Source organism: Equus asinus, chromosome 7, assembly GCF_041296235.1.
Source record: "Equus asinus isolate D_3611 breed Donkey chromosome 7, EquAss-T2T_v2, whole genome shotgun sequence".
Classification (NCBI taxonomy): domain Eukaryota; kingdom Metazoa; phylum Chordata; class Mammalia; order Perissodactyla; family Equidae; genus Equus; species Equus asinus.
The window spans coordinates 74,974,300-75,000,859 of NC_091796.1; the positions used below are offsets into that span (position 1 = coordinate 74,974,300).

Genomic DNA, 26,560 nt, shown 5'->3' on the forward strand with positions numbered 1-26,560 from the left:
AAAGGAACTGCTTCCAAGAGTGTCTGAGCATCAGGAGTTCATATATTCATTTAAGAAGGGGATGCCAAGATAAAATTGCTAAGCTACAGAGAAGGACAAGGAAGCCCATATCACCTTTGGGGTTATTCCTCAGAAAACTTGGAATGTAAAATGTTGAGTTATAGCATCATGGTCTTTATCGTTGTCTCCAGTATCATCAAACTGGATTTCATCCTCATCTCCAGTACCAAATGTATGTTTCATTGATTTTAGCATATTTTGGAAGCTTGCCATATGCCTTAAGACTTACACCTTCATCTGCATTGTATTTTAAAATTACCTCAGCTTTGTTATCTCCATAGTCTGGCAGACCAACCAAAATACCGTCTGAGGTATTTATTCAAACCGTTTTTCTAAGTTTTCCTTTGATAGGACATAACCACTTTACACCATCAAAACTCATTGCTTCTAATCATCCATTTTCCAACATTTGGTTACCTGAGCATGCTCTTATTCATCCTCTGTACACAGCCACTTTGTTCAGATTCATTCTTATTCATGGCGCTGCACTGTTTTTACCACTTTTGCCTTTATTCTTGGGCATGGCAATGCCTTGCCACATCTCGGACTTCTTTCCTGTGGCGGCGGTGGCAGCTGCCCCTCTGAGTGGCGCACGGGAGGAAGTAACGTGTTGCGAAGTGGCACTGCATACGCGCGGGAGAATTTTGAGACTGAGCTTTTCCGAAATGGACTCAGTGACAGTACATTTCTTTTCTTCCCTCTTCCCTTTCCGTGTGTGTTAATGATATTAAGGTTTTCTGGCAGGTCCATAGTAGCCTTTACTCTTTTACTTGCAATGATTTTAAGGTTTTCTGGCAGGTCCATAGCAACCTTTACTCTTGTACTTTCTTAGCCTCATTACTCGGGTTGACCTCTCTTCTTGGGTCTTTACTGAAAGTCCTAAGGATTCAGTGAGGACTCTTTATCTTGTTTGTGAGAACTAGAGAGATTCCTGGCTCAGTGTGAGCTCTGGAAATTATTTAGCTTTAGCTAATGGGTAATTTTTCTTTCCCAGAAGTTGTTTTTGCTCAACCTATGGGTTTTCACCCTGTGCATTGGTATTCAGATTGGTATTCAGGTAATTTAAGAGGATCCTTTTTTTAATAGGTCTTTGTGTAGCTCTCTCACTTCAGGGACTTTTCCCCAAAATAATTGTTGCCTTGGCCTTTGTGTAGTCTTGATTTCTGTCTTTTCAACTCAGGAATGCACTGGATTCTATTTGGGTTTCCCCTCCTACATACTGCAGTCCCAAAAGTGCTTTCAGAAAGACATCCCAGGTAATTATAGGGCTCACCTGTTTTATTTCCCTTTTTTTTTTTTTTTAAAGATTTTATTTTTTTCCTGTTTCTCCCCAAAGCCCCCCGGTACATAGTTGTATAGTCTTCGTTGTGGGTCCCTCCAGTTGTGGCATGTGGGACGCCGCCTCAGCGTGGCTCGACGAGCAGCGCCATGTCCGCGCCCAGGACTCGAACCAACGAAACACTGGGCCGCCTGCAGCGGAGCGCGCGAACTCAACCACTCGGCCACGGGGCCAGCCCCTTTATTTCCCTTTTTTTAGCAATCAGTTTTGAGCTGCCTGTTGTCCAATATCAGATACACAGTGTGTGCAGTTTTCTAGTTGTTTACATTTGGAAGTTAATTCTGGATCTTATCACTCCCTCATAGGTGAAAGTAAAGATCTCTGAACGCTTTTAAAATGAAGAAAGATATTTTTAGCAGGTGATATATCCTGCCCATTTCAGATTGTGTTCAAATACTATTACGTGTAAAAATTCAAGTTTTAACTGTTGCCTAAGTTAAATTTATCTTAGTAACAACATTTCTGTTATTCTTCCACACATAGCTGTAAATAAAACCTGCTTTGGCTGCTTTTCATCTAATATTAGTTACCAGTCAATTGATGCATTAAATTAAAGTTGGTGCAACTCTAATGATTTATAATAGCTGATTCTTTTTGGTGCTTTTTTGTTTGTTTGTTTGTTTTTGAGGAAGATTAGCCCTGAGCTAACTACTGCCAATCCTCCTCTTTTTGCTGAGGAAGACTGGTCCTGAGCTAACATCCATGCCCATCTTCCTCTACTTTGTATGTAGGATGCCTACCACAGCATGACTTTTTGCCAAGAGGTGCCATGTCTGCACCCAGGATCTGAACCGGCGAACCCTGGGCCACCGAGAAGAGGATTGTGCAAAATTAATTGCTGCGCCACCAGGCCGGCCCCCTCTTTTTGGTACTTTTATGCCTCACCAGTGATCACTGGCTGTTTTATGGTACTTTTTGGTTCTTTCTTTTAAACAGGATTCAACATAACTAAAAAAAAAAAACCCTTAACCTAACTCTTACATAGTGTATGAACTTTATACTAATAAAAGATATGTTTTATATTCCATCTATTGAGATACAGTGAAACAGTGTAAGTTTAGTACTGCTCATTATTTCTTTAAAATTCCTCCAGTTAGTTTACAATCATTGGCGATTGGAATTAGAATATAAACATACATTGGTGTGAGGTTAATTGAAAATGTCTCATTAAGTTTGGAATTATGAAAAAAGGATGTGTTTGGTGAAGAACAATACACTAAGCCTAATTTTTTTTGAAGGATAGGCGGTGCTCATGAAAGAGTTAACCATTGTCATGTTTATGGTTGACTCAACTGGAGACATGAGTTTTATTCTTTGTCATTAGTGCTTACAGTGTTTCTGTAACTGTTTTAGGTGCAAGGTACCCTGTCTGATAGTTATTGTGTACCTATGCTGTTCTTGGAAGAGAACATGAAATTCTTAGGGGAATGTTTGAAAATGAGCCAGTAATAGCATTGTGATTTGTATGTTGTGTGCTCAGGCTTAACAAAGGCATTTTGACTCTGGTATCAGAATTGTATGGTGTAAATCTTAAGAAAACATGCTGAGGAAATTTATAGCCATAATTTATGTATCTCTCAAAGGATGAGGGTCAGGATTGTAATTTATAGATTAGAGAACTAGAAATGCATTAATTCCAACAGATGACAGCAAAATGTCTGAATTTGATTCCGTTAATTTTTATTATTTCTTAAAAAATATTTTCTGATACCTTTAAAAATTACTGCTTCTAGATATATCTATTGAGTTTGGTGTAGCAAAAGACGGTTTACTCTTTAATTTTTGATAGCAGATGTAAAATGCAGACATCTAATTATTTAAGATCTTTTAGATACTAGTGACTATTCACTTGTGAAAAAATTGAAACTGATGAATGACAGTCACTAGATGCATTTGCCAGAGCTGCTTTTTTTTTGGTCTGTTACTGCTAAAAGAGATGAGTCTACCTGTAGTGTTGCCTAGGCGACATGGATGCACTGCATTTCGTCCTCCTAAATTGTTTACCATTGAAATTCATGGATTATGTTTGTTATTTTGGTAAAATAACTAAATAATAAAACCTTGTAACTCTGCCCTTAAAGAGTAATAGTTCCTTAGTCAGCCAACCCGTATTGCTTTGATTCATTTGGAGTTGAGAACAAGAACTCCATAGTTAAATAGATCTGGCTGTGAATCTTGGCTCCTCCTGGTTTTGTGACCTTAAGCAAGTTACTTACTCTCTGCTTGTTTATTTGATATTAGTATAGTTTAGTAGTTAACTGAGTGGACTCTGGAGCCAGGTTGTGAGGATTTGAATTTTGGCTCTGCTACTTATAAGCTGTGTGACTTGGGGCAAGTTACTAACTTTTCTGCCTCCTCGTTCTCATCTGTAAATTAGGGATAATAATAGTACTCATCTATGAAACACTTCGAGTGTACCTGGCATAGAGTGAGCACTCAATAAATGTTTGTTATTATTATCTTCTATAAAATGAGGATAAAAATAACATAATAGGGTTGTTATGAGGTCTGAATGAATAAAATAAATAAAACACTTTGCACAGGGACCTAGTACATGTTCAGTAAGTGATGGTACTATAATGGGATTGATGATAATTATGATGATGCAGCAGATGTGCCTGTGGAATAAGCGTAGGCCCAAGATTTGTAACAGAAGAGACCACTTTGGAGCTCTGTTGCTTTCCTAATTGGTCAAGACACACAGAGTGAGTTCTGTCGTTCTGTCAGGTCACTTGTTCAAAACAAATAAACTTTTCTATCCCAGCTGGTGCACAAGATGTGGTAGATGAAAAATCCTATCCAGTAAGACTTCAGAATTAATAATCTTACTATATCTATTGTGATATCACTGTAGTTTGGGATTGGCTACACTGTACACGTGGCCAGGAAAGTAAAAGCATTTATTGGGAAAGCTTTTACATTGGCTGTATTAGATTAAAAATATGATATAATGCTTCTCCCAAAATCAAGGGTTATTCAGAAGCTGTGAAAAATGGATATGGAGTCATTGCAGGCTGCTAGTATTCTATAATCCTAAAGTCTCTTTCTCCTTCTTCTATGGTAATAGAATCCTGATTTTTTTAAGCTAGCTGCATTGATGCCTGAAGGAAAAGACCGTATTTCCCAGCTATGTGACTGAGTTCTGACAAAAGAGTTGAAAGCAGAAGTAATATGAGTGTGCTTGTAAAGGCACTGACCCAGCTGGAAGAGACCCTTTTTTGCCATTCAGTTTCTCTTCTTCCTTTTGACCTTTATTGAAGACATGCTAACTGGAGCTTTAGCAAACATTTTGGACCATGAGGTGATCTTGATGATGGAAGCTAGGCATCTAGAATGTGCCTAAGAGAAAGTGAGAAACTTGGATCCCTGAGGGTACTATGCAACCACCATGTCTACGTCGTCTCTCTCTAGACTTCTTTTACAAAAGAAAGAAATAACCCTCAATCTTGTTTAAGCTTAGCTACTGCTGTGTTGGGGTATTTTGTAATGTGCAGAACCATATCCTTATACTGAGGTGAAGAAGTATAAATAATAAAGCGCCACTGAGATTTAATGGTTTGCGTACAGAGGGATATGTATTGGGGAGAGTGAAGATATAAGGAGAATTGAAGGAGAGCAGTATAAATGACTAAGAGATTGAGAAGACTGTGGATCTACTTTGGTCATACTGGTGAAATTTTATTAGATTAATGGGAAATAAGAAACTTTTATTTTATGGGAAAAAAGATTATTTAATAATTCAGTGACATATGTACAACTAGTTACCAAATCACATTTTGTTGGATATTGGGGGTGGTTAGAAGAGCTTGTGAAATCCATGGGGGGGGGACATCAGTAATTCTTGTCTTTGGAATATTGACAGTTTTTTGTAGGTTACTATTGTTAGCTTGTTATCCGATTGTTAAATGAAGTACTTATGAGTTTTGTTTTTTTTTCTGGTAAATTCCTTCCTATTAACGACACTTCAAGTGTCTCCTCTCAAAATTTTGGATTGGCAAACATGAAAAAGATGTTAGAAAACATCGGATTAGCCATTTTCCGTGGAAGAGATTGAAAAAAGATTGTTTTGGAGCCTACACAGCAAATCGTTGATATTCTTTCACTCTTTTAGATAAAGTGATTCTAAAAAATTGTTCATGTATTGATACTTGGGCCCACCCTTTCTAATGGTTTCTGTGACACCAAATAATTGACTTGACACATTTAATTCAGTAGCTTTGAGTAGACAGAGGTTTAGATGCCTCACTTGAGAGTTTGACAATCTCTTTAAGCATGTTGCCTAATTTATGATTTGGTTTTGTTTGGATAATGTGGAATTATAGGCCTAGAAAGACTGCAGGAGGTCATATATATTTCATTGTAATTTATCAAATGTGGTTTCTGTATAGGTTTTACCTTTGTTTTTTCCTTGTGGATCTATTCATTCTTTTCCATGTATCTCTCACCATTTAAATTTTGTTGATGGATACTTGTTGTTTCCATGTCTTGGCTATTGTAAATAATGTTGCAATAAACATGGTGGTGCAGATATCTTTTCCAGGTAGTGATCTTGTTTCCTTTGGATAAATACCCACAAGTGGAATTTCTGGATCATATGATAGTTCTATTTTTAACTTTTTGAGGAAACTCTCTTCTGTTTTTCCGTAGTGGCTGCACCAATTTACAATCCCACCAACAGTGCACAAGGGTTTCCTTTTGTCTGTATCCTCACCAACACTTATTTCTAATCTTTTGATAATATCCATTCTAACAGGTGTGAGGTGATATCTCACTGTGGTTTTGCTTTGCATTTTGCTGATGATTAGTGACGTTGAGCATCTTTTCATGTACCTGTTGGCCGTTTGTATGTTGCCTTTGGAAAAATGTCTGTTCGGATCCTCTGCCCATTGTTTAAATGGAATGGATTGTTTGAGTTTTTTCCTCTTGAGTTGTATGAGTTCTTTATGTATTTTGGAATATTAACCCCTTATCAGATATATGACTTGCAAATATTTTCTCCCATTTCATAGGTTGCTTTTTCATTTTGTTGATAGTTTCCTTTTCTGTATAGAAGTGCTTTTTTGATGTAGTTCCACTCGTTTATTTTTGCTTTTGTTGTCAAATCCAAAAAATCATTGCTAAGACTGATGTCAAGGAGGTTATAAGATCTTATGGTACAAAATCTATTTAAATTAAGGAAAGGCTAACCATAACTCCTTTATATTTATTAATACATAACTGTAGTTTTTATTTATCAAGCTCATACTATCTGGTAGTCACTGGGACTAGCACTTTACATACATATCTCAATTCAAGACTACTTTAAATATTTATTTAAACTAGCAAAAGGAAATAGAGAGAGTTAATAGTCTGATTCAATCAAAATATAATAATAGCTATAATAATTGTAGCTATTGTTTTAATTCTATTTGGCCCCAAATGAATGTTATTAACTCTAGTTTACAGAGAGGTTAAATAATTTGGCCATAGTCACACAACAAGAAAGTAGAGGAAGTGGGCAAACACTATTCTAGTTGACTCTGAAACTCACTCTCTATTAAACCTCTAATGATTCTATTGTTAAATGTTAGGGTGTGTCTCTTTGTATGGATGTTTTAGTAGTTGTTTTAAGTATTGCATTAAAAATACATAACTTATCACAGTCTCCTAGGGTTACTGTTTTACCAGTTTGAGTGACATGTAGAAACTATTTCTCTGTAAATCCCATTACCCTCTCTCCTTTATAATTGTCTTAACTATTTCTTCTGTGTATATTTAAAACAGACAGACAGTGTTATATATACCGTTTGCTTCAAGTGTCAACCATAATGTAGAAAACTGGAGAAGGGAAAGTCTATTATATTTTTCCATATTTTTGCTCTTTCTGTTGTTCCTTCTTCTGGGATAAATGAGGGAAAAAGAAAACTCGGAGAGCTCACTGCCGTGTTGTTCTTTTAATCCCTAGATCACTAGTAGGTCTGCCTTTTCTTTCCTCCTTTCACAGTCTTCCTGTGTGTGTTTTATGTAGAACGTCCAGGGTTTTTAGCTATCCTTAGTGAGGGGGAATAGGGAGAAGGGCGTCTTCTCTGTCTTGGTCTGGAACTGAAGTCACTTCACCAAACCTTAAATGTCAAAAAGTTAAGTCAAATGGAGTTGTTTTATCCAGCTCTCCTAACACTGTGCTATTTGGGAGGAAAAGTTTGAGGCCTTTATATCTTTGAATTGAATTATACTCGAGACATCCTAGTTATATATAACCCTGTCCTTGGGTTAAAAAATGTGTGTAGAGGGAGATTTTTCTAGCGCCCCTTGCGATTCTTATAGTCAGCAGGTTCTTCTCAATAACAACAATAAAAAAATAGCTATTACTGATTTTAGTTTTGCCACTTAATGGCTTTGTGACCTTGGGAAAGTTGTCTAATCTTAGTGTGCCTTAATTTCCTCCACTGTAAAGTGGAGATAGTAGTACTTACATCATAAGGTTGTTGAAAAGATTAAATAGTATTATAATTGTGAAGCAATGAGAAAAGTACTTTGCATTCAGGAGGCACTGTATAAATGTAGCTGTTATCATCATTATACTTAGAATGATAGGCACATATGATAGGAATTATTATAATTTTTTCAAAGAAAAAAATTCAGGCTCAGAGAAGGTAAGATGCCCTGCCCGGTTATTTACTTGCCCATTTCTGTATTGGTATTGCCGGAATTTACGTTGAGTTGTTTTTTTTTTTACCTTAGAGCTTACACTTTCCAAGGTCTCGTGCTATCTCTTAGGATCATCAAATCCCGCTGTGTCCTGCAATTTCATCTAACATTATATTATGTGTATTTGTCTTCATACGTAATGTTTTAAACTGAGCCTTAATATCTCACCAATGGTTGTACCATAATTTATTTAAACTTTTCTTGTTTTGGATTATATAAATTGTCTCTGTGTCACCTATCTGGCTCATGTATTAGTGAATCAAATACTAGCCAATAATGTCATTGTAATATTCTTCATACCTGCAGTAATAACAATTAACGTTTAAAGGGCTTTCATGCCTCTTATACGAAAATTTAAATGTTTTTTTTAAAAAAACATATCCCAGGGCTGGCCCCGTGGCCGAGCGGTTAAGTTCGCGCGCTCCGCTGCAGGCGGCCCAGTGTTTCGTTGGTTCGAATCCTGGGCGCGGACATGACACTGCTCATCTAAACCACGCTGAGGCAGCGTCCCACATGCCACAACTAGAAGGACCCACAACGAAGAATATACAACTATGTACCTGGGGGCTTTGGGGAGAAAAAGGAAAAAATAAAATCTTTAAAAAAAAAAAAAAAAAAAAACATATCCCAGTAAAATTTTCAATAGCATAAAATGTTTACTGTACTTCTGAATCTCTGTCATTCTGTAGAAACAGTTTTAAATCTGTTTGAATCTGAATTTTTGAATCTCTGTTCTTTGAAGAGAGTTCTCTGGAAAGATTGTGAATCTTTCTTTGTTATTTGTATTGTGTACGACTTGAAATTTTTGCAGTGTATCTATCTGCCCTTGTTAACTATTAAATGTAATGTTTGAGGACTCCGCCGCTTATCAAGAGTTGGCTTGAATGCAAGTCTTTGGTTTGAAATTATGTTTGGATATATTTCCTTCTATCTACTTTTGACATTTTCTGCATATAAAAATAAACGAATAAACGTGAAACTGACTTTGAATCTTAGTTCTGATTCTTCTAAGGCTTGATTTTATTTTTATTTTGACTATAGATATTAAACAAATATATGTACAGCTGGGTAATATTTATGCATTGACTTTTTTGTTTGACAGATATTAATAAAAGGCTTTCTCTGTTTTAGGCACTGTCCTCCATGTCCCTGCTCTACTGGTACACACCCTTTAGTGTAGGAAATAAATAAGCCAGTAAGTGTTGTGATAGAGAATAATGGGAAATGGTGAGTGCTTTTTACAAAAGATAAGGTGTGGTAGCATTCTTCTAGGATCTTGTAGTCATTCTTTCATTCTTTCTTGCTTTCAGGGTCCCAGTTTTGTTCAGGAACCTACTGTTAGGGATAAATCCTGCTTAGTCTAAGCCATAATGGTAATCCATTCTGCTTGTCATTGATTGATTTTGCAAGGGACAGGTGACTCAATCTCGGCTAATAAGATGTGCAAATCTTCTGGGGGAGACTTCTATTAGTAGTTTCCTCTCCTTTAAAATGAGACAGACTAGAAGAGATTGCCAGTTGTTCTGTTATACGTAATTACATGTGGCTGGAATCGAGGCAGCCAACTTGCTGCCGTGCAGAGAGCTAGGCTGAGGACAAATGCTGACATGCCAAGGGGGTAGAATAGAAAGATGAAAAGAGATTTTTGACTATTTCATGGAGCTGTTAACTAACTTTTTTTGTCAATCGAGTAATTAAAATTTCCTTATTTTTAAAGCCATTTTGAGTTGGATTTTCTCTTACTTTTATCCTAACATGTCATAATTGATACAGGTTGTCAGAGACTATCTCTAAAAAGAGGTGACATCTAAGTAGAAATCTGAATTATAAGAATGAGCCAAAGGAATTGCAGTTCAGGTAGAAGGAACAATAAGAATGAGGCCCTGTGATAGGTAAGAACTTGGCACATTCTGGGAACTGGCAGGAAGCTGGTATACCTAGTTTCTAAAGAGCAAGGGAAAGATAATAGTAACTAATATTTATAAATTCTGTTACACTTTACGTATCACTTTTGCATATATTATTTCACATAATTTTCACAATTATGTGAGGGTATGCTATTATTCCTGTTCTCTAATTGGGAAAACTGCCTGTATGTTACAGCCAGTGATTGATTTGAAATGGTTACTCTTTTACCATATCATACTGCCAATCAAGTATGTATTTTGTATATACTTTATAACTAGATAAAATGGTAAGGGTGTACGTTTCATTTGAATTTATTAGTATTACCACTTTTCGGCAGTATTAATTTATTCAAGCCTGAAGGTACAGATGCCAAGGCCGCATTTCTGGACCCATCTGAATAGTATAAATTAATTGCATCAGTAAATACAACCTGGTGTGTTATCTTCAGTTAACATGAGCGAGATACTCCTGATAGAAAGTTCATAAATGTGATTATGTATTTGTACTTCATAACTAGGAAGATTAATTTCTAAAATAACAGCTGGTTTCAGTGAATTAATAGAGTTTTTTGTGCTCTTATATTCAGGATGCCTGGTATTTTAAATTCATATGTGCATATACTGTGACCTTACTGATAAGCAATGTGAAAGTATGATAGGTGACTGTAAGTAGTGGATGAAAATTGAATTTTATAGTCTTGGAAGGGGCTGTATGAAAATTTCCTTTTCTCTCCTCTCCTGCTCGTCTCTCCTCCTCCCTCTCTTCATTCCCCCACTCCCTATCTTCATTCTACATTTCAGTTTAGTTTCAGCAAGTGCTTTTACATAAATGAAAATTGATTTCAACTGGAGTTAAAGGGCCAGTTTATTGTGATACCGTTTTTACTTTTTCCTACTTCTTTCTTAAATTAAAAAACACATAATTTTATAAACTACCCTTTTCCCATATATGGAGGTTGGACAGTAGGAAAGATTTTAAATAAATTCTATAACAATACTTAATTTGAAAATGAATTGAGATCAAATGAGAAGATATTTAAAGTTATAATCTTGGGCATATGTTAGTCTAGAACTGAATTGAATAATATATGTAAAGGGCTCTTTAAATATTGGTATTTTATAATTGATAATTAGCTTTTCTCTAAAAGTTTTATTTATATTTTCCTTTATTAACTTGATGCATTTAAAATGTAACAGTCATGCTTAACCTCTGCTGCATTAGAGGGATTGGTCATTCATTTAATTTGTTGAATAAACAATTTTATTATTATGTTGAGTTTTTCAGTTCATTCTATTACATTAAAATGCTTCAAGAAGCACTCTGTAGTAATGATTTCCTTTTTACTCTTTCCAATTGTTAAGAAAATAAAGATAATATATTCTTCTAAAGATGATAACTTTTTAAACTACAGTATATATTTATTATAATTTAGGGAATCATTATTATTTGGATATTTATGATCATTTCTTTTGCTCTGTGAAAAGGTTAGGCTACTAAGAAGATTCAGTATAGTTTCTCTATGGTTTTTTAATTATATTACTGGTTATTTGAGTTGATTCTTAGCTGTCTGAAATACGTTAAAAATATAATTTCCCATTAACATTTAGATTGGAGTTGATCATATCTATAGAATAATTTTGAATTTTTTTCATTAAAAGTAAGAATGTGCAATGATGATGATTTTGCTGGAAAAGTCTGTTTCATTGAAACTCAAAATACAAGCACATAATCTAGCCATTTAATGAATTAGCAGCCTTCAGTTATTGACATTTTCAAATACATTAACAAAATGCAAATAATTTAAACTTTCTCTTAAATTGTTTTCAACTTTATTGAAGCATAATTTAAATTAATAATATGTACCCCTGGGACTGGCCCTGTGGCCGAGTAGTTAAGTTCAGCGCTCTGGTTCGGCTGCCCAGTGTTTTGCTAGTTGGGATCCTGGGCATGGTCCTAGTACTGCTCATCAAGCTGTGCTGAAGTGACATCCCACATAGCAGAACTAGAAGGACATACAATTAGAATATACAACTATCTAGTGGGTGGGGGGCTTTGTGGAGAAGGAAAAAAAAAAAAGATTGGCAACAGATGTTAGCTCAGGGCCAATCTTTTTTTAAAAAAAGTACCCATATTAAATGTACACTTAGACGATTTTTCTCAAATCTATACCTTCATGTAACTGTCAGTCCTCTTTTTAGTCAGTCACCTGCTTGTTCCCTGGCAAGCACTGGTCTGATTTCAGTCACTATGTATTAATTTCTCTATTCTAGAACTTCATATAAATGTGTATTCTTTTTTTGTCCATGGCGTCATTCAACAAGCATGATTTTGAGATTCATTCATGTTTTTGTGTACATTAATAGTTCATTCCTTCTTACTGCTGAATAACATTCCAGTCTATGAATGTGTCACAATTTGTTTATCCATTCACCTGTTGGTAGACACTTGGGTATTTCAAGTTTTTGACTCTCTATATAGGTAAAGTATTTATATAGATAAAGTAGCTGTGAACATTCTTGTACAAGTCTTTGTGTGTACATGTCTTCAGTTCCCTTGTAAATATCTAAGAGTGGAATCATTATGTTATAATGCTAAGTATATATTTAACTTTGTAAGAAACTGTTAAACTATTTTTTTTTCTTTTTCTGTTTCCTGGAAAAATTTATGTAGGATTACTGTTATATCTTCTATAAATGTTTCATGGAATTCACACATAAAGCCATATGGGCCTGGAGTTTTCTTTGTGGGAAGGTTTATACATATGCATTCAACATCTTTTAGTACTTAAAAGGCTATTCATGTTATCTGTTTATTCTTGATTGAACTTTGGTAGTTTGTTTCTTTTAAGAAATTTGTCCATATCAGGTCTGACCTCGTATTTATTGACCTGAAGTTGTTCATAATATTCCTTTATTGTTCTTTTGTAGCATCTGTAGTGATGCTCCCTCTTTCGTTCCTAATATTGGCAACTTATGTCCTTTTCTCCCCTTAGTTCAGCTCGAATATTATCAATTTTATTGATCTTTTCAATGAACTCATTTTTGGTTTCATCAATTTTTCTCTACTGTTTATCTGTTTTATAGTTCACTCATAGTGTTTACATTGTGAACCCTTTACCTATTTCACCAAACTTTCAAATACCATCATACCTCTTAAAGTATAATGTAGGGACTTTAAAAGCTATCCTTCCTTTTTCTGCCTGTCATCCTTTGTGTTATTATTGTCATACATTTTATGACATTGTTATAAATCCTATACTACTTTATTATTTTAGTTTTAAAGAATCAAATTTATTTTAAAAAGAATCAAATTTATTTTAAATTTAAATTTTATTTTAACATTTAAAATTTGTTTTTAAAAAAATGAGAAAAAGTTTCATTTATGATTACCCATACATTTAACATGTCTGTTTAAATCCATTATTTACATTCAAATTTCCATGCACAATCATTTTCTTTTGTTCTGAACAGCATCCTTTTATATCTCGTAGTGTGTATCTGCTAGCAACAAGTGCTTTCCGCTTTTGTTTCCTGAAAATGTACTTTCTTTGCCTTTATTTTTTAAAATATTTTTACTTTGAAATAATTTTAGAATTACAGAAGATTTGCAAAGTAAGTACAGACAGTTTCCATATATTCTTTGCCCAGGTTCCCCTAGTGTTAACATCTTTCTTAGCCATGGTACATTTGTCAAAAGTAATAAATTAACAATGGTGCAATATATTAATGTAACTACAGGCTATATTTGGATTTCAGTTTTTACACACTGTCCTTTTTCTATTCCAAGATCTGGTCCAGAATATAGATTTCCCCCTTGTCTGAGGGGGATACGTTCCAAGACCCCCAGTGAATGCCTGAAACTGCAGATAGTACCAAACCCTACATATACTATGTTTTTTATTATACATATATATCTATGATAAAGTTTAGTTTATAAGTTAGGCACAGTAAGCGATTAACAACAGTTACTACTAATAAAATAGAACAGTTGTCACAATGTACTGTAATAAAAGTTACCGTAGATCTTAGCAACCTCAGCATACGATTTTTTTCCCTTCCGTACTAAGTCGAGAACTTTCACCTTTTCATTTAAAGGAATCACTCTATGGCTTCTCTTTGGCATGTCTGAATTGCCAGCATCACTACTTTTGTGCTTTGGGGCCATTATTAACTAAAATAAGGGTTACTTGAACAGAAGTACTGTGATACCACAACAGTCGATCTGATAATGGAGATGGCTACTAAGTGACTAACAGGTGGGTAGCAGACACAGCATGGATACGCTAGACAAAGGGATGATTCATATCCCCGGGGGGACACAGTGGGATGGTGTGAGATTTGATCACACTACTCAGAAAGATGTCATGCAGTTTAAAAACTTATAAATTGTTTGTTTCTGGAATTTCCCACTTAATATTTTTGGACCATCGTTGACTGAGAGTAACTGAAACTGCAGAAAGCGAAACCACGGATAAGGGGGGCTACTGTACTATGTTGCATTTAGTTATTATGTCTCTTTATTCTTTTCCAATCTATGATAGTTTCTTTGTTATTTCATGTTTTTGATGACCTTGATAGTTTTGAAGAGTATGGGTCAGGTGTTTTGTTGATTGTCCCTCAATTTGGGTTTGTCTGGTATTTTTTTAAGTTACTACACTGGAGTTATGGGTTTGGGGGGTGAATACCACAGAGATGGTGTACCCTTCTTCAGTACCATTTAGAATTGACCCATCACTGTAAAAATTTCCCCTGCAGCCTCTTTGTAATCAGCCCGTCTTTGCACCTTCAACCCTTGGCAACCACTGATCTGTTTTTCACCCTATAGTATTCCCTTTTCCATAATGTCAAATAAGCGAATCACATATGTAGCTTTTGGTTCTGGCTTCTTTCACTTATCAAAATGCGCTTAAGATTCACCCAATTTGCTGAGTGGGTCAGTAGCTTGTTCCTTTCTATTGCTGAGTAGTATTCCTTTGTTTTTGGTATACCAGAGTTTAATTCATTCGCCTGTTGAAGACAATCTCAATTTTTTTCTGTTTTTTGTCTAATATGTATAAAGTTGCCATAAGCATTTGAATATCAGTTTTTGTGGGAACATAAGCTTTCATTTTTCTTGGGTTCATACCTAGGAGTGGGAATTATTTTAACTTTGAAACATAAAACTAAAACTTCTTAAAATGTAGGAGAAAATATATGTGACCTTGGATTTGACATTGAACTTTTAGATATAATACCCAAACCACAAACTATAAAAGAAAAAAAATCAGTACATTTTATTTTATCAAACAATTAAAAATATTTGCTGCATGCAAGACATTGCTAAGAGAATACAAAGACAGGTCACAGACTGGGAGAAAATATTTGAAAAATCACAAACTGATAAAATACTTGTGTCTAGACTATATAAATCTCAACAATAAACAGTCTAATATAGAAATGGGCAAAAGATCTCAATAGACACTTCACCAAAGAAGATATATGGATGGTACATAGATCACGTGTTCACTGTCATTTGTTATCAGGGAAATTGAATGCAAATTGAAACCACACTGAGATACCACTATACACCTATTAGAATTGCTTTAAAAAAAATTGACTCTGCCACAAGCTGGAGAGATTGTGTAGCTCACTCATTGTTGGTGACAATTCAGAATGATGCAGCCACTTTGACATGCAGTTTGGCATTTTCTTATAAACATACATTTTCCATATGACCCAAAAATCCCACTCCTAGGTATTTACCGAAGTTAAATGAAAACTTACATTCACAGAAACCTGCTTTTACTTTTGAAGATATTTTCACTGGATAACAAAGTACGGTTTTTCCATTTCTTTTTATTTCAGCTCTTTTAAAAGATGTTCCATTGTCCACTAGCTTATATTTCTTTTCTAAGAAGACCCCGGAAATTCTTTTTACCATGTATTTTTTTTCCTCTATGACTATTTTCCTCCTCCAAATTATGGTTTTATTTGTATTTAAAAATACATTGGAGGGGCTGGCCTGGTGGTGCAGTGGTTAAGTTCGCACGTTCCGCTTCGGTGGCCCAGGGCTTGCCTGTTTGGATCCTGGGCGCAGACCTATGCACTGCTTGTCGAGCCATGCTGTGGCAGGCGTCCCACATATAAAGTAGAGGAAGATGGGCATGGATGTTAGCTCAGGGCCAGTCTTCCTCAGCAAAAAAGAGGAAGATTGGTGGCAGTTGCTAGCTCAGGGCTAATCTTCCTCAAAAACAAAAAGGGAAATTCTGTATATGCTCATGACTAAGCTTGTTTTCAATGTATGTTATTTTTCAAGTTTGATGACAAGTTTTGTTTTGAGAAATCCTTTTTCAATCTGAATGTCCAAATGGGGAAATGCCTATAGATTTCCAACTGGCCCTCAAGCAATGATGTAAATTGCTTTCTTGCTAATGATGATGGACAACTTTTATTTGAGTTCTGTCACCTGAACAGTTTTCAGTTCATGATGATGGTTACGATCAGGTGGTACTGTGGTGAAAGCTTTACAACACCATAATATCTGAAGATAAGCACTATAACCAGTGACTGCTTTTAAAATTTTCTTTTTTATTAAACCTCCCTCAGATTTTTTTTTTTCTGGATAATTTTCTCTTTGGATAATGTTTTTAATTGACATATAACCTTAGTTTCAGGTGTACAACATGATTCAATATTTGTATGTATTGCAAAATGATCACTACAATAAGTCTGGTTAACGTCCATCACCATACAGAGTTACAAAATTTTTTTTCTTGTGTTGAGGATATTTTTTATTACTGTCGTCAAGTTTGCTTAACTTTTCCTCTACAGTATTTAATCTGCTGTTAATCCTTTCCAGAGAATTTTAAAATTTTTCAGAATTTTTTTTGTTGTTACATAAGTTGTATTTTTTTGTTATAGTTTTAATTTTTTTTTACAACATACTCATTTTCTAATTTAAATCCTAGCACTTTTGTTGTTTTGTTTTTTAGCCAGGCCTATTGGTCTAGTGGTTAACATTTAGTGCTCTCACCACCTTGGCCCTTAGGTTCATTTCCCAGGGAACCACACTATCCATCTGCTGGTTAGTGTTAACAGCATTAACATATATGACGTAACAACAATTTGCTATTGATATGCTAAATGATTCCCATAGATTATTTTACTTAAGACTTTCCCAATATTCTGTGGGAGTGGTAGTATGTGTTATATCCATTTTACAGGTAAAGAAATTGAAGCTCAGTAAGGTTACCTAGGTATGATATAGCAGAACCTAAACTCTAACCTCTTATGTGCCAAGCATTATAGTAAATGCTCTCTATATATTAACCTCATTTCAGTCTCATGGTAACTCCATTAAAGCTCCTGATCCTACTGATGATGTACTCTAACTTCCAGATTAAAGAAATTACTTTGAAAAAGTACATGTATTTTTTGTTTCAGAGACATTAAGCAAATATAACCAAAAGCGACTCTAAATACCAAAAGAAATGAATCATTTAAATACTTACTACCTTAAAAAAGTGGTATCACTAATTACATTTGCAGAAGGAAGCCTGACACATTTCAATCCATTTAATATTCTGCGCATGAAGGGTAGCATGTCAATCTCAAACAGGAATAAATCCCTAAGTACTTGAAAAGAAAACAACCCATTCCAAGAAGAAATCTCAACAAACACTACTGTATAAATTTTAGTCAGAAATTAGCTCATGGAGTTAATGTTGAAATATTTTTACTAATAAATTTGAAATATTTTCACTAATTCTTTCACTAATGGAGCGGCTTTCATATCAAAGGCTATACATACTTTCTTCAGTCATCTCATTGTCTTTGCAAAGTGAATCTTCTAAAGGAGGAAAATAAGACAAAGTAAAGAGAAATTGTTTTCTCCTGGTTAAAGATAGCCATAAGACTGTTGATCTTATGGCCTTTTAGACCAGTTTATTTTAATTGTTTGAGGGATATCTTGTAAGATATATGGTGACAATAATAAGTCCTGAAATTTATGAGTGATTTTATTTTTGAACCATCTTATATAATAGCACTGTCTCACTTCAACGTTCAGATTTGCCTTCTTAAGTGGGGCATGAAATGCAGTTCAAGCTGATGTACTCAAATCATATGTCATCCTAGCATATGTCATGTATGACATCCTTCATCACTCATTCACTTATTAATTTATTCAGAAATATTTATTAGTGCCTACTAAGTGGCAAGCTCTGATTTAAGTACTTGGGGATATATCAGTGAACAAAGTGGACAAAAATCATGGACTTTACATTTTAGCAGGCGTAGTTCAAACAATAAACAATAAAAATGGTAAGGAAGTAAGCAGGCATTCATTATGGATAGGGAAAAATTTCTATACCTGCTCTTTTAAACCATACTAAGGAAAATTACATAGAAAACTAACTTGTTTTTCAGCTTGGCTTTTTTTTGTTGATCCCGTTTTAAAATACTGGCTAAGAACAGTAAAGTTTGAGGAAACATTTTCTCCAAAAATTGAGTTAAAATGATGCTATTATTTAAGAAAATGACCATCTTTTGCTCCTACAATAATTTCTTACTTTGTATAATGTGTAATATCAATATTGCTGTAAAATGTAGTCATTTAATATCTTGGGTTTTTTTAATTGAGTTCATAATAGTTACAACATTGTGAAATTTCAGTTGTACCTTATTACTTGTCCGTCACCATGTAAGTGCTCCCCTTCACCCAACCCCAAACCCCTGGTAACCACTGAGCTCTTCTCTTTGTCTTTCTTCCACATATGAGTGAAATCATCTTGGTTTGTCTTTCTGGCTTATTTCGCTTAACATAATACCCTCTAGGTTCATTCATGTTGTTGCGAACAGGATGATTTTGTCTTTTTATGGCTGAGTAGTAGTCCATTGTATATATATACCACATCTTCTTTATCCAATCGTTGGTTGATAGGCACTTGCATTGCTTCCATGTCTTGGCTATTGTGAATAATGCTGCAATGAACATAGGGGTACATAAGTCTCTTTGAATTGTTGATTTCATGTTCTTTGGATAAATATCCAGTAGTGGGATAGCTGGGTCATATGGTATTTCTATTTTTAGTTTTTTGAGAAATCTCCATATGGTTTTCCATAGTGGCTGCAGCTGTTTCCATTCCCACCAGCAGTGTATGAGGGTTCTCTCTTCTCCACAACCTCTCCAGCATTTGCTATTTTTTGTTTTAGTGATTATAGCCACTTTAACAGGTGTTCAGGTGTATCTTAGGGTAGTTTTGATTTGCATTTCTCTGATGGTTAGTGATGTTGAGCATCTTTTCATGTGCCTGTTGGCCATCTGTATATCTTCTTTGGAGAAATGTCTTTTCATACCCTCTGCCCATTTTTTGATCGGGTTGTTTGGTTTTTGTTGTTCAGTTGTCTGAGTTCTCTATATATAATGGAGATTAACCCCTTGTCTGATATATGATTTGCAGTTATTTTCTCCCAGTTGGTGGATTGTCTTTTTGTTTTGATTCTAGTTTCCTTTGCCTTGTAGAAGCTCCTTCATCATCATCAGAAGTCTGATGAAGTCCCACTAGTTTATTTTTTCTTTTATTTCCCTTGTCTGAGAAGACATGATACTCAGTGAGATCCTTTTAAGACTGATGTCAAAGAGTGTGCTACTTATATTTTCTTCCAGAAGTTTATGCTTTCAAGTCTTACCTTCAAGTCTTTGATCCACTTTGAGTTAATTTTCGTGTATGGCGTAAGATAGTGGTCTACTTTCATTCTTTTGCATGTGGCTGCCCAGTTTTCCCAACACCGTTGATTGAAGAGTCTATCTTTTCTCCAATGTATGTTCTTAGCCCCTTTGTCGAAGATTAGCTGTCCATAGATGTGGGGTTTTATTTCTGGGCTTTCAGTTCTGTTCCATTGTTCTAGTATCTTGGATATTTTTGATGGTGGTTTGTAAAAACCTAAAGTGCTTTGTCTAACAAAATTTATATTTCTGTAAGCTTTTGTTTCTTTTGCAAGTTATACTTTTGCTGGCTTTGAATATTTATAATTTTTTGTTGTAATTCTAAGTAAAATGTTACAGCACTTTTTTGTTATTTATCAAATGATTCTTATTTAGAAAGCTGTCTTTACTTATGTTTGTCACAGGTTGTCTTTCTAAGTTAACTTCTGCTATGATAGAAAAAATTTAAAAGATTTAGTATCTTACTGGTATAACTTGGAATTAACTAGGATATATTATAGGTTCAGCATATGGTATGACAGCATTTTACAGTGTTGCATATGTTGTCACAAACAGTATTATTAACTCAAATGTTAATACTTCTTTTGTTGACTTACGGAATTAAATCCATTTCCTATACCATCAGAGTGGACTCATTTTTTTGTTTTTTTAACCAGGAAGCCCTTAATATCTGCATTTTTCCTACATAACATGAAAAGTAAACCTCACATGACTGGATCTTTTACCTAAGACATTGAATAGACTTTAATTATTTTTATGTTTTAGTGAATAGATGGGGGTACTTGAGATTAGAGGAGCAGGGCTTTGAGAAAGGATTTTGAGAAAGAGAAAGAATGAAAAAGGAGTTAATCAACAAAATGTTCTTGATAGACTTAAGAATAGTTATTAAAGCAACAGACAAAACACCAAGTTTTCACTTCAATTATTGCTTTTTTATTTGGCTTTCAAACAATTCTCAGTGAGCACAATTCTTTTCATTCTGTGTTTTAGCCAATATACACTAGTGACAATGAGGAAAATAGTGTAGAAATAAATGAGAAGGAAGTAGAATGTTTCTAGGATGCTCATTTAAAGAGATATTTTTTCTTTTTAACTACTTCAGCATTTAAAAACAATTGAGATTTGAGGTTCAAGAGTAGGAAAATAGTAGCTCTGTGCTCTAGTTTTCAAAGCCTCTTCCTCAACTTTTCTATCTAGTCTTTACTGACTGTTTAATTAGTGGTCAAGTGCCCATCACATTCAGTCTTTTACAGAGAAATTCTTTCTTGTCTTTTCTCTCTTCCCTTTTGCAGTGAACTCTGTTTGGACATGTGACTTTTCTTCTATAGCTCTGGAATTATCAAATGGCATTAAAGTTATATCTTTGAGTACAAATTTTCTCTTTGGGGAGAAAATTGTTTTGTTTCCAAAAGGAACTCTAAACCTAATGATGGAGAAGTGGCAAATGAAACTCATAACCAAGCCTGAGAAAGCATGTACATTTGTAGTTTAAGATGCACAGTAACTAAGATTTACCTGGTATTAGACTTCTGTTGCAATTGTTGATATTTTTTAATAAATTTCAGGACGGAATAATCTGGCCTAATCCATATGAACCTTTGCTGTGATGTTTGAAGTGGTTGCCAGCTGCTTAATGACTGTGATAACCTTTGCTTGGGTAATAATGCATGTCAGTTTTAGAATTTATCCTAAAAGTGACAATTTGCTGTCATCTGCAGAGTTAAGTGGTGTAATGGCAGCTGAGCAGTGAGATGCAGGGGGTTGGAGTTGCGATCTTATAGGAAAGAATTCACTCATCCAGAGAATGTGTTTTTGTTTGAGAGAATTGCAAACATTAGTCGAAAATATGTAGTTGAATACATTTTGTTTGGTTTTGATTGATTATTCAAACATACAATCTTTTAATCTCCCTATCTGAGCTGTTGTACAATGACGTAAGAAGGAAAGATGATGATGGTACTTAGACAACTTTCCGGCTTAGAGCTAATTAATGTATCTGGTAGAACCCTGATGAACCTGGTTGATTTATTATGCGACTTAAAAACTTTTGCATTTTGCTTGTTTTTAGGCAGTTAGGTTATTTGTCAGCCTGTTGGCCAGTCAACACCAATGTGTTTCCTTTAACTCCGTGAATCTCAGCATATGCTATTTTGCATATCCTAAATAATTTAAATACATTTCTTACTCTTTCCACAGCATGTAGACTCCATGAAGCACAGAACAATAAAGCTTCCTGCTCATACCACCAGGAGGATCACTTGGAAAGAGTCACCACAGGACTACCAGAGAGACTAATTTGTCTGAAGCATCATGTGTTGAAACAACAGAAGGCTACTACCTTTGCAGTAGCTAGAAACAGTTACAATGTTTTACGTTCTTTGAGCTCCAGGAAGCCAGGGGAGTGAGTTGAAAATCTGAAAATGCGGCCATGGAGTGGTTCTTGGCGTTGGATTATGCTCATTCTTTTTGCCTGGGGGACCTTGCTGTTTTATATAGGTGGTCACTTGGTACGAGATAATGACCACCCTGATCACTCTAGCCGAGAACTGTCCAAGATTCTGGCAAAACTAGAACGCTTAAAACAACAAAATGAAGACTTGAGGCGAATGGCTGAATCTTTACGGTAGGTACGGAAGGAAGAGTGATGAAATATTGTACTTTGTTTTTAGGTGCAGGGCTTCATTCAGCAATTAAAAAATACTTAATCATTTCTATAAACTGCTATTTTTGCAAAAATTTAAGTATCTTAGTAAGATACTCTTTATACTAATGATGTCTCTATATATTTACCAGAGAATTTCTCCATAGTGGCAAATCTTGTTTTGCATGTGAATTTTAATATAAAAACTATGCCAACTAGTTTATGTACTTATATTTTATGTATAATTATCTTAAGCATTTTGATAATTTTGATACTTTAAATACAAACTTTGTATGATTTAGTGTATATTAAAATTTTTATCTTATGGACTATAACAAAGATATTATGATAATTGAGATGCTGAGTTAGTCTAACTGTAACTTATTAAAATGAAAAAAACAAAAATTCATCTTTAAATAAAACAACTGAATCTGGAATTCAGAGGATTATCATCAGTGTTACTTCTAGTCTATTAAAAAATGTGACTTGTATCTGTTAGAAGATGTCAACTGGTTGTGAACACAAGGTCTTATATTTTCAAGGAGCAAGTGAACATAGTGTTGCATAGATAATCTCTATATTTGTTTTCAAAGTTATTGAGTTTAAAAGTTATCTGGTATCTTCTAATTTCTCTACTTTACATATGAAGGTGATCCTGTATTTAGTGCTTGCTGTCTCTCAAGATAGCCGTTAAAGATTTGAGAAGATGAAAAGTTGAGAGTCATTACTCTAGAGGTGGTAATTGACCCTAAGGGAAGTAGTGTAGAGAAAAGAGCAAAAAACTCATTTCTTTTTTGAGAAACAAGTTGAAGAGTGGAAAGTGGAAATATCTTGCTGTACATAGAGCCTTCAGAGTAGATGGGGAAGGAGAGGGGAAGAGAGCTACGTTGTGGAAGCTGCAAAGTCTTCTCTGAAGGAGAAATGTAGTTGGCAGTGTCCTGCACCCTCAAGGCTTTGGAGAGGACTTCCGTGGTCCTCCCATTCTCCCACCTCCCTGCCCCCACTGCCCTTCACTCTTTCTTTAGTACTCAGTTCTTTCCCTTTGTCTAGTTCCATACATTTTTTCTTCATCACAATATTATTTTTGGTCTTTTTATGTTCTGTGGAAGACAGTGCTAGGTGTTAAGAGTTTACAACAATGAATGAACTATCATCCCTGTCATTTGTCATAGTAGTATCATTCAGCAAGATACAAAGTAGTCAGGGATTAGAGAGTGGACAGGTAGCTTCTTGAATTTGTATATCATTTTATTTCTGTGTAGGGGAGAGCCGGAGGGGTCATGGACAGGGTGATCTTTCAGTAGAGTTTTAATCATTCATTATGGGAACCAAAGATTGATAATCTAGAGGTTAGTAATAACAGGTATTGTTATGGAGAGTTTATCATATTATTGAGGTACTATGCTGAGGACTTTACATGGATCATCTCATTGAATTCTACAGCTTCTTTATGAGATGCTAGTGCTGTTTTTATAATCATTTTATAAATGAGGAATTAAAGGGATATTAAGTAATTTAATTCTCCCAAGGTCACATTTTTCATAAGTGGTGGAGTTTACTTTGAATCCTGGCAGTATGACTTCAAAGGCTTGGCTCTGATGAGCCATGTTGCCTCTGAATAGAAACCAGGGAGGTCAATGATTGGAAAAGCTCAACTGAAAGTCTCATGTAGGAGATCACCAAGAGTAGCTGTTGTTCTAGGTGATTTTGGAATATGCTTTGATCATAGTAAAATCTTGTTCTACATCATGGGAATTTTGCTCCTTGAAAAAGAATTTGCCTCTTAACAGTTTAGGCTTATAAATAATTGTTTACTTTTATCCTAACTCCAACTTCGTTACTCATACTTCAGTTGGCATATTTCAGGCTGCCAGGTATCTTGTTTTTATTGCATGAAGGAGTGCTTGCCTTTCATATGGGTTGTTCTTCTGCAAAATAGTCTTTGGATCTTTTAAGTCACTTTCTTTATATTCTTTCGTGTTGAAATTAAGTCCTCAACTACTACATTCAAATGTAGAGACCACTTCTAAGAGCTGGAACAGTTAATAGTTGTAAGACCAAAAAAAATGTTGTAGTACCATAAGTACAATCTGAAAACACGGACTGAGCAAATGAGCCTATTTTTATATAGAGAGATATGATTTCAGGAAAATAAATAATTATCTTACCCATTAGGTAAGAAAATGTCCTCAGGCCCTTCCATCAACTTGACTGTAGGGCCGTTTATATTTGATCCAGAGGGATTTCGTTTTAGAGCCCCTGGCATGAAAGGAAGAGCGGTGGAAGTGCTACTGGCATTGGTGTTTTTTTACCCCTTCTTGCAATATTTTGTACTCAATTTGCTATGTCTTTTGTTCATAAGTCAGACTATAAAGGATTAATTCAGATGTCTGTAAAACTATGTCATTTCTTTGAGATAAGGCATATGGATTGGAATTGGAAAGCAACCCAGAAGCCTGAAACTACAATTTTTAAGATTCAGGACAAGAGTTTTAAAAGTGGTTAACCAGCCTTCTAGCTACATTTTGCTAGTTTTGTTGATAGTACTACAAATTTAAGAAAATAATTTAAAAATCTTTACTCTGAGGGATGCAAATGTTTGAATACAGTGTTTGGGAGGTTGCTCTGTGTGTGTCTCTCTGTGTTTGTGTGTGTATGAGTGTTGAATTCTGACTTATCAATGAATAATTTTCATATGGTAAAATTCACTCCTTTTAGCATATAGGTCTATGAATTTTGGCAAATGTTTACAGTCATGTAACCACCACCGCAAATTATAGAACAATTCTACCTCCCCACAGAATTCTGTTCTGCCCTTTTCTAGTCAGGTTCTAATCCCCACCTTCGGTCCCTGGCACCCACTGATCTGTTTTCTGTCGTGTATTTTTTACTGTCCCCAAATGCCATATAAATAGAATCACGCAGTGTGTAGCCTTTTGAGTCCGGCTTTTTTCATTTAGCACGATGTTCTTCAGATTCATCAATGTTGCTGTATGTATTCATAGTTCATTTTTTAAAAAAATTATTTTTTAATGATAAGTAATATTCCACAGTATGGACATAGCATAGCATTTTGTTTTTTTTTTTAATGCATTTACCAGTTGAAGGATGTTAGGGCTGTTTGCATTTTTTGGCAATTATGAACAAAGCTCTTATAAACATTTGCCCTGTAAGTTTTTGTATGAATGTAACTTTTTATTTCTCTTGGGTAAATAGGATTGCTGGGTTATATGTTAATTGCATATTTAACTTTATCAGAAGCTGCTCAAATGTTTTCCAGATTACCTGTACCATTGTGCAATGCTTGAGAGTTCCAGTTGCTCTCATTCTTGCTTTTAATGTGAGTTGTTCCTTGCTATTGTCAGTTATTTTTATTTCAGCTGTTTTAATAGATAGGATGTTGAACTTTTTTTTTCATGTGCTTATTTGTCTTTCATATATCTTCTTTGATGAAGTGTCTATTCAAATTTGATGCCTGTTTTTAAAAATTGGGTTGTTTCCTTATTGAATTCTTTTTTAAAAATCGTGGTTTTATATACAGCATAAAGTTATATATATATGCATATATATAATTTAAAATGAAAACATAGTGGCTTAAAACAACAAATATTTATTTGCTCTTGATTTTTCGGTTTGGGTTGTTCTCAGCTGGGCTGTTTTTCTGGTTATATCTGGGGTCACTCATGTGGCTGTAGTAGTCAGCTGGTGGTTCCACCGTGGTTGGTCAGTCCACATGACCTCACTCACATATTTGGTGATTAGCTGGGGATATCAGCTGGTTTCCTTCTATGTGACTTCCCCAGCAGGATAGCCCAGGTTTTTTATATAGTAGTGTCCCAAGAGGGCAAGAGCAGAAACTGTAAGTCCTATTGAGGCCAAGCATCAGAAGTTGCAGTGTCACTTCTGCCACATTCTGTTAGTCTATGCAAGTCAAAGGGACAGTCCATATTCAGGGAATGGAGGGAGGAACTGCAAAGAATATGTAGCCGTATTTAACCTACCATTCTCATCTTTAGAAGTAATGTTGAATAGATTAGATTAGGTCAAATCATGGTAGTCTTGAATAGTCAGAGTTTAGTTTAGACTTGGTTGGTAAATAATTGGGTTTTCAGCAGAGGAATGACACAGTGAAAATGATTGAGGAAGATTTAAATTTTCAAATGGATTTGGGACATGTGCCTGACTGCAGTGAGATTAGCTGAGAAACACAGTATTAATCT

At 34.9% G+C, this 26,560-nt stretch overlaps 1 protein-coding gene across 5 annotated transcripts in view; it reads left to right on the forward strand.

The window, feature by feature from the left end:
• The window catches only part of FUT8 (fucosyltransferase 8), a 277,816-nt gene that overhangs the window by 104,710 nt on the left and 146,546 nt on the right, over positions 1-26,560 (forward strand). For all 5 annotated transcript variants that reach the window (XM_044773774.2, XM_044773775.2, XM_014862624.3 and 2 more), the window contains one exon: positions 21,896-22,322. In XM_044773774.2, the coding sequence (XP_044629709.1) occupies positions 22,120-22,322 (203 nt within the window). In that variant the 5' untranslated portion in view covers positions 21,896-22,119. The remainder of the gene's footprint in view (positions 1-21,895; positions 22,323-26,560) is intronic.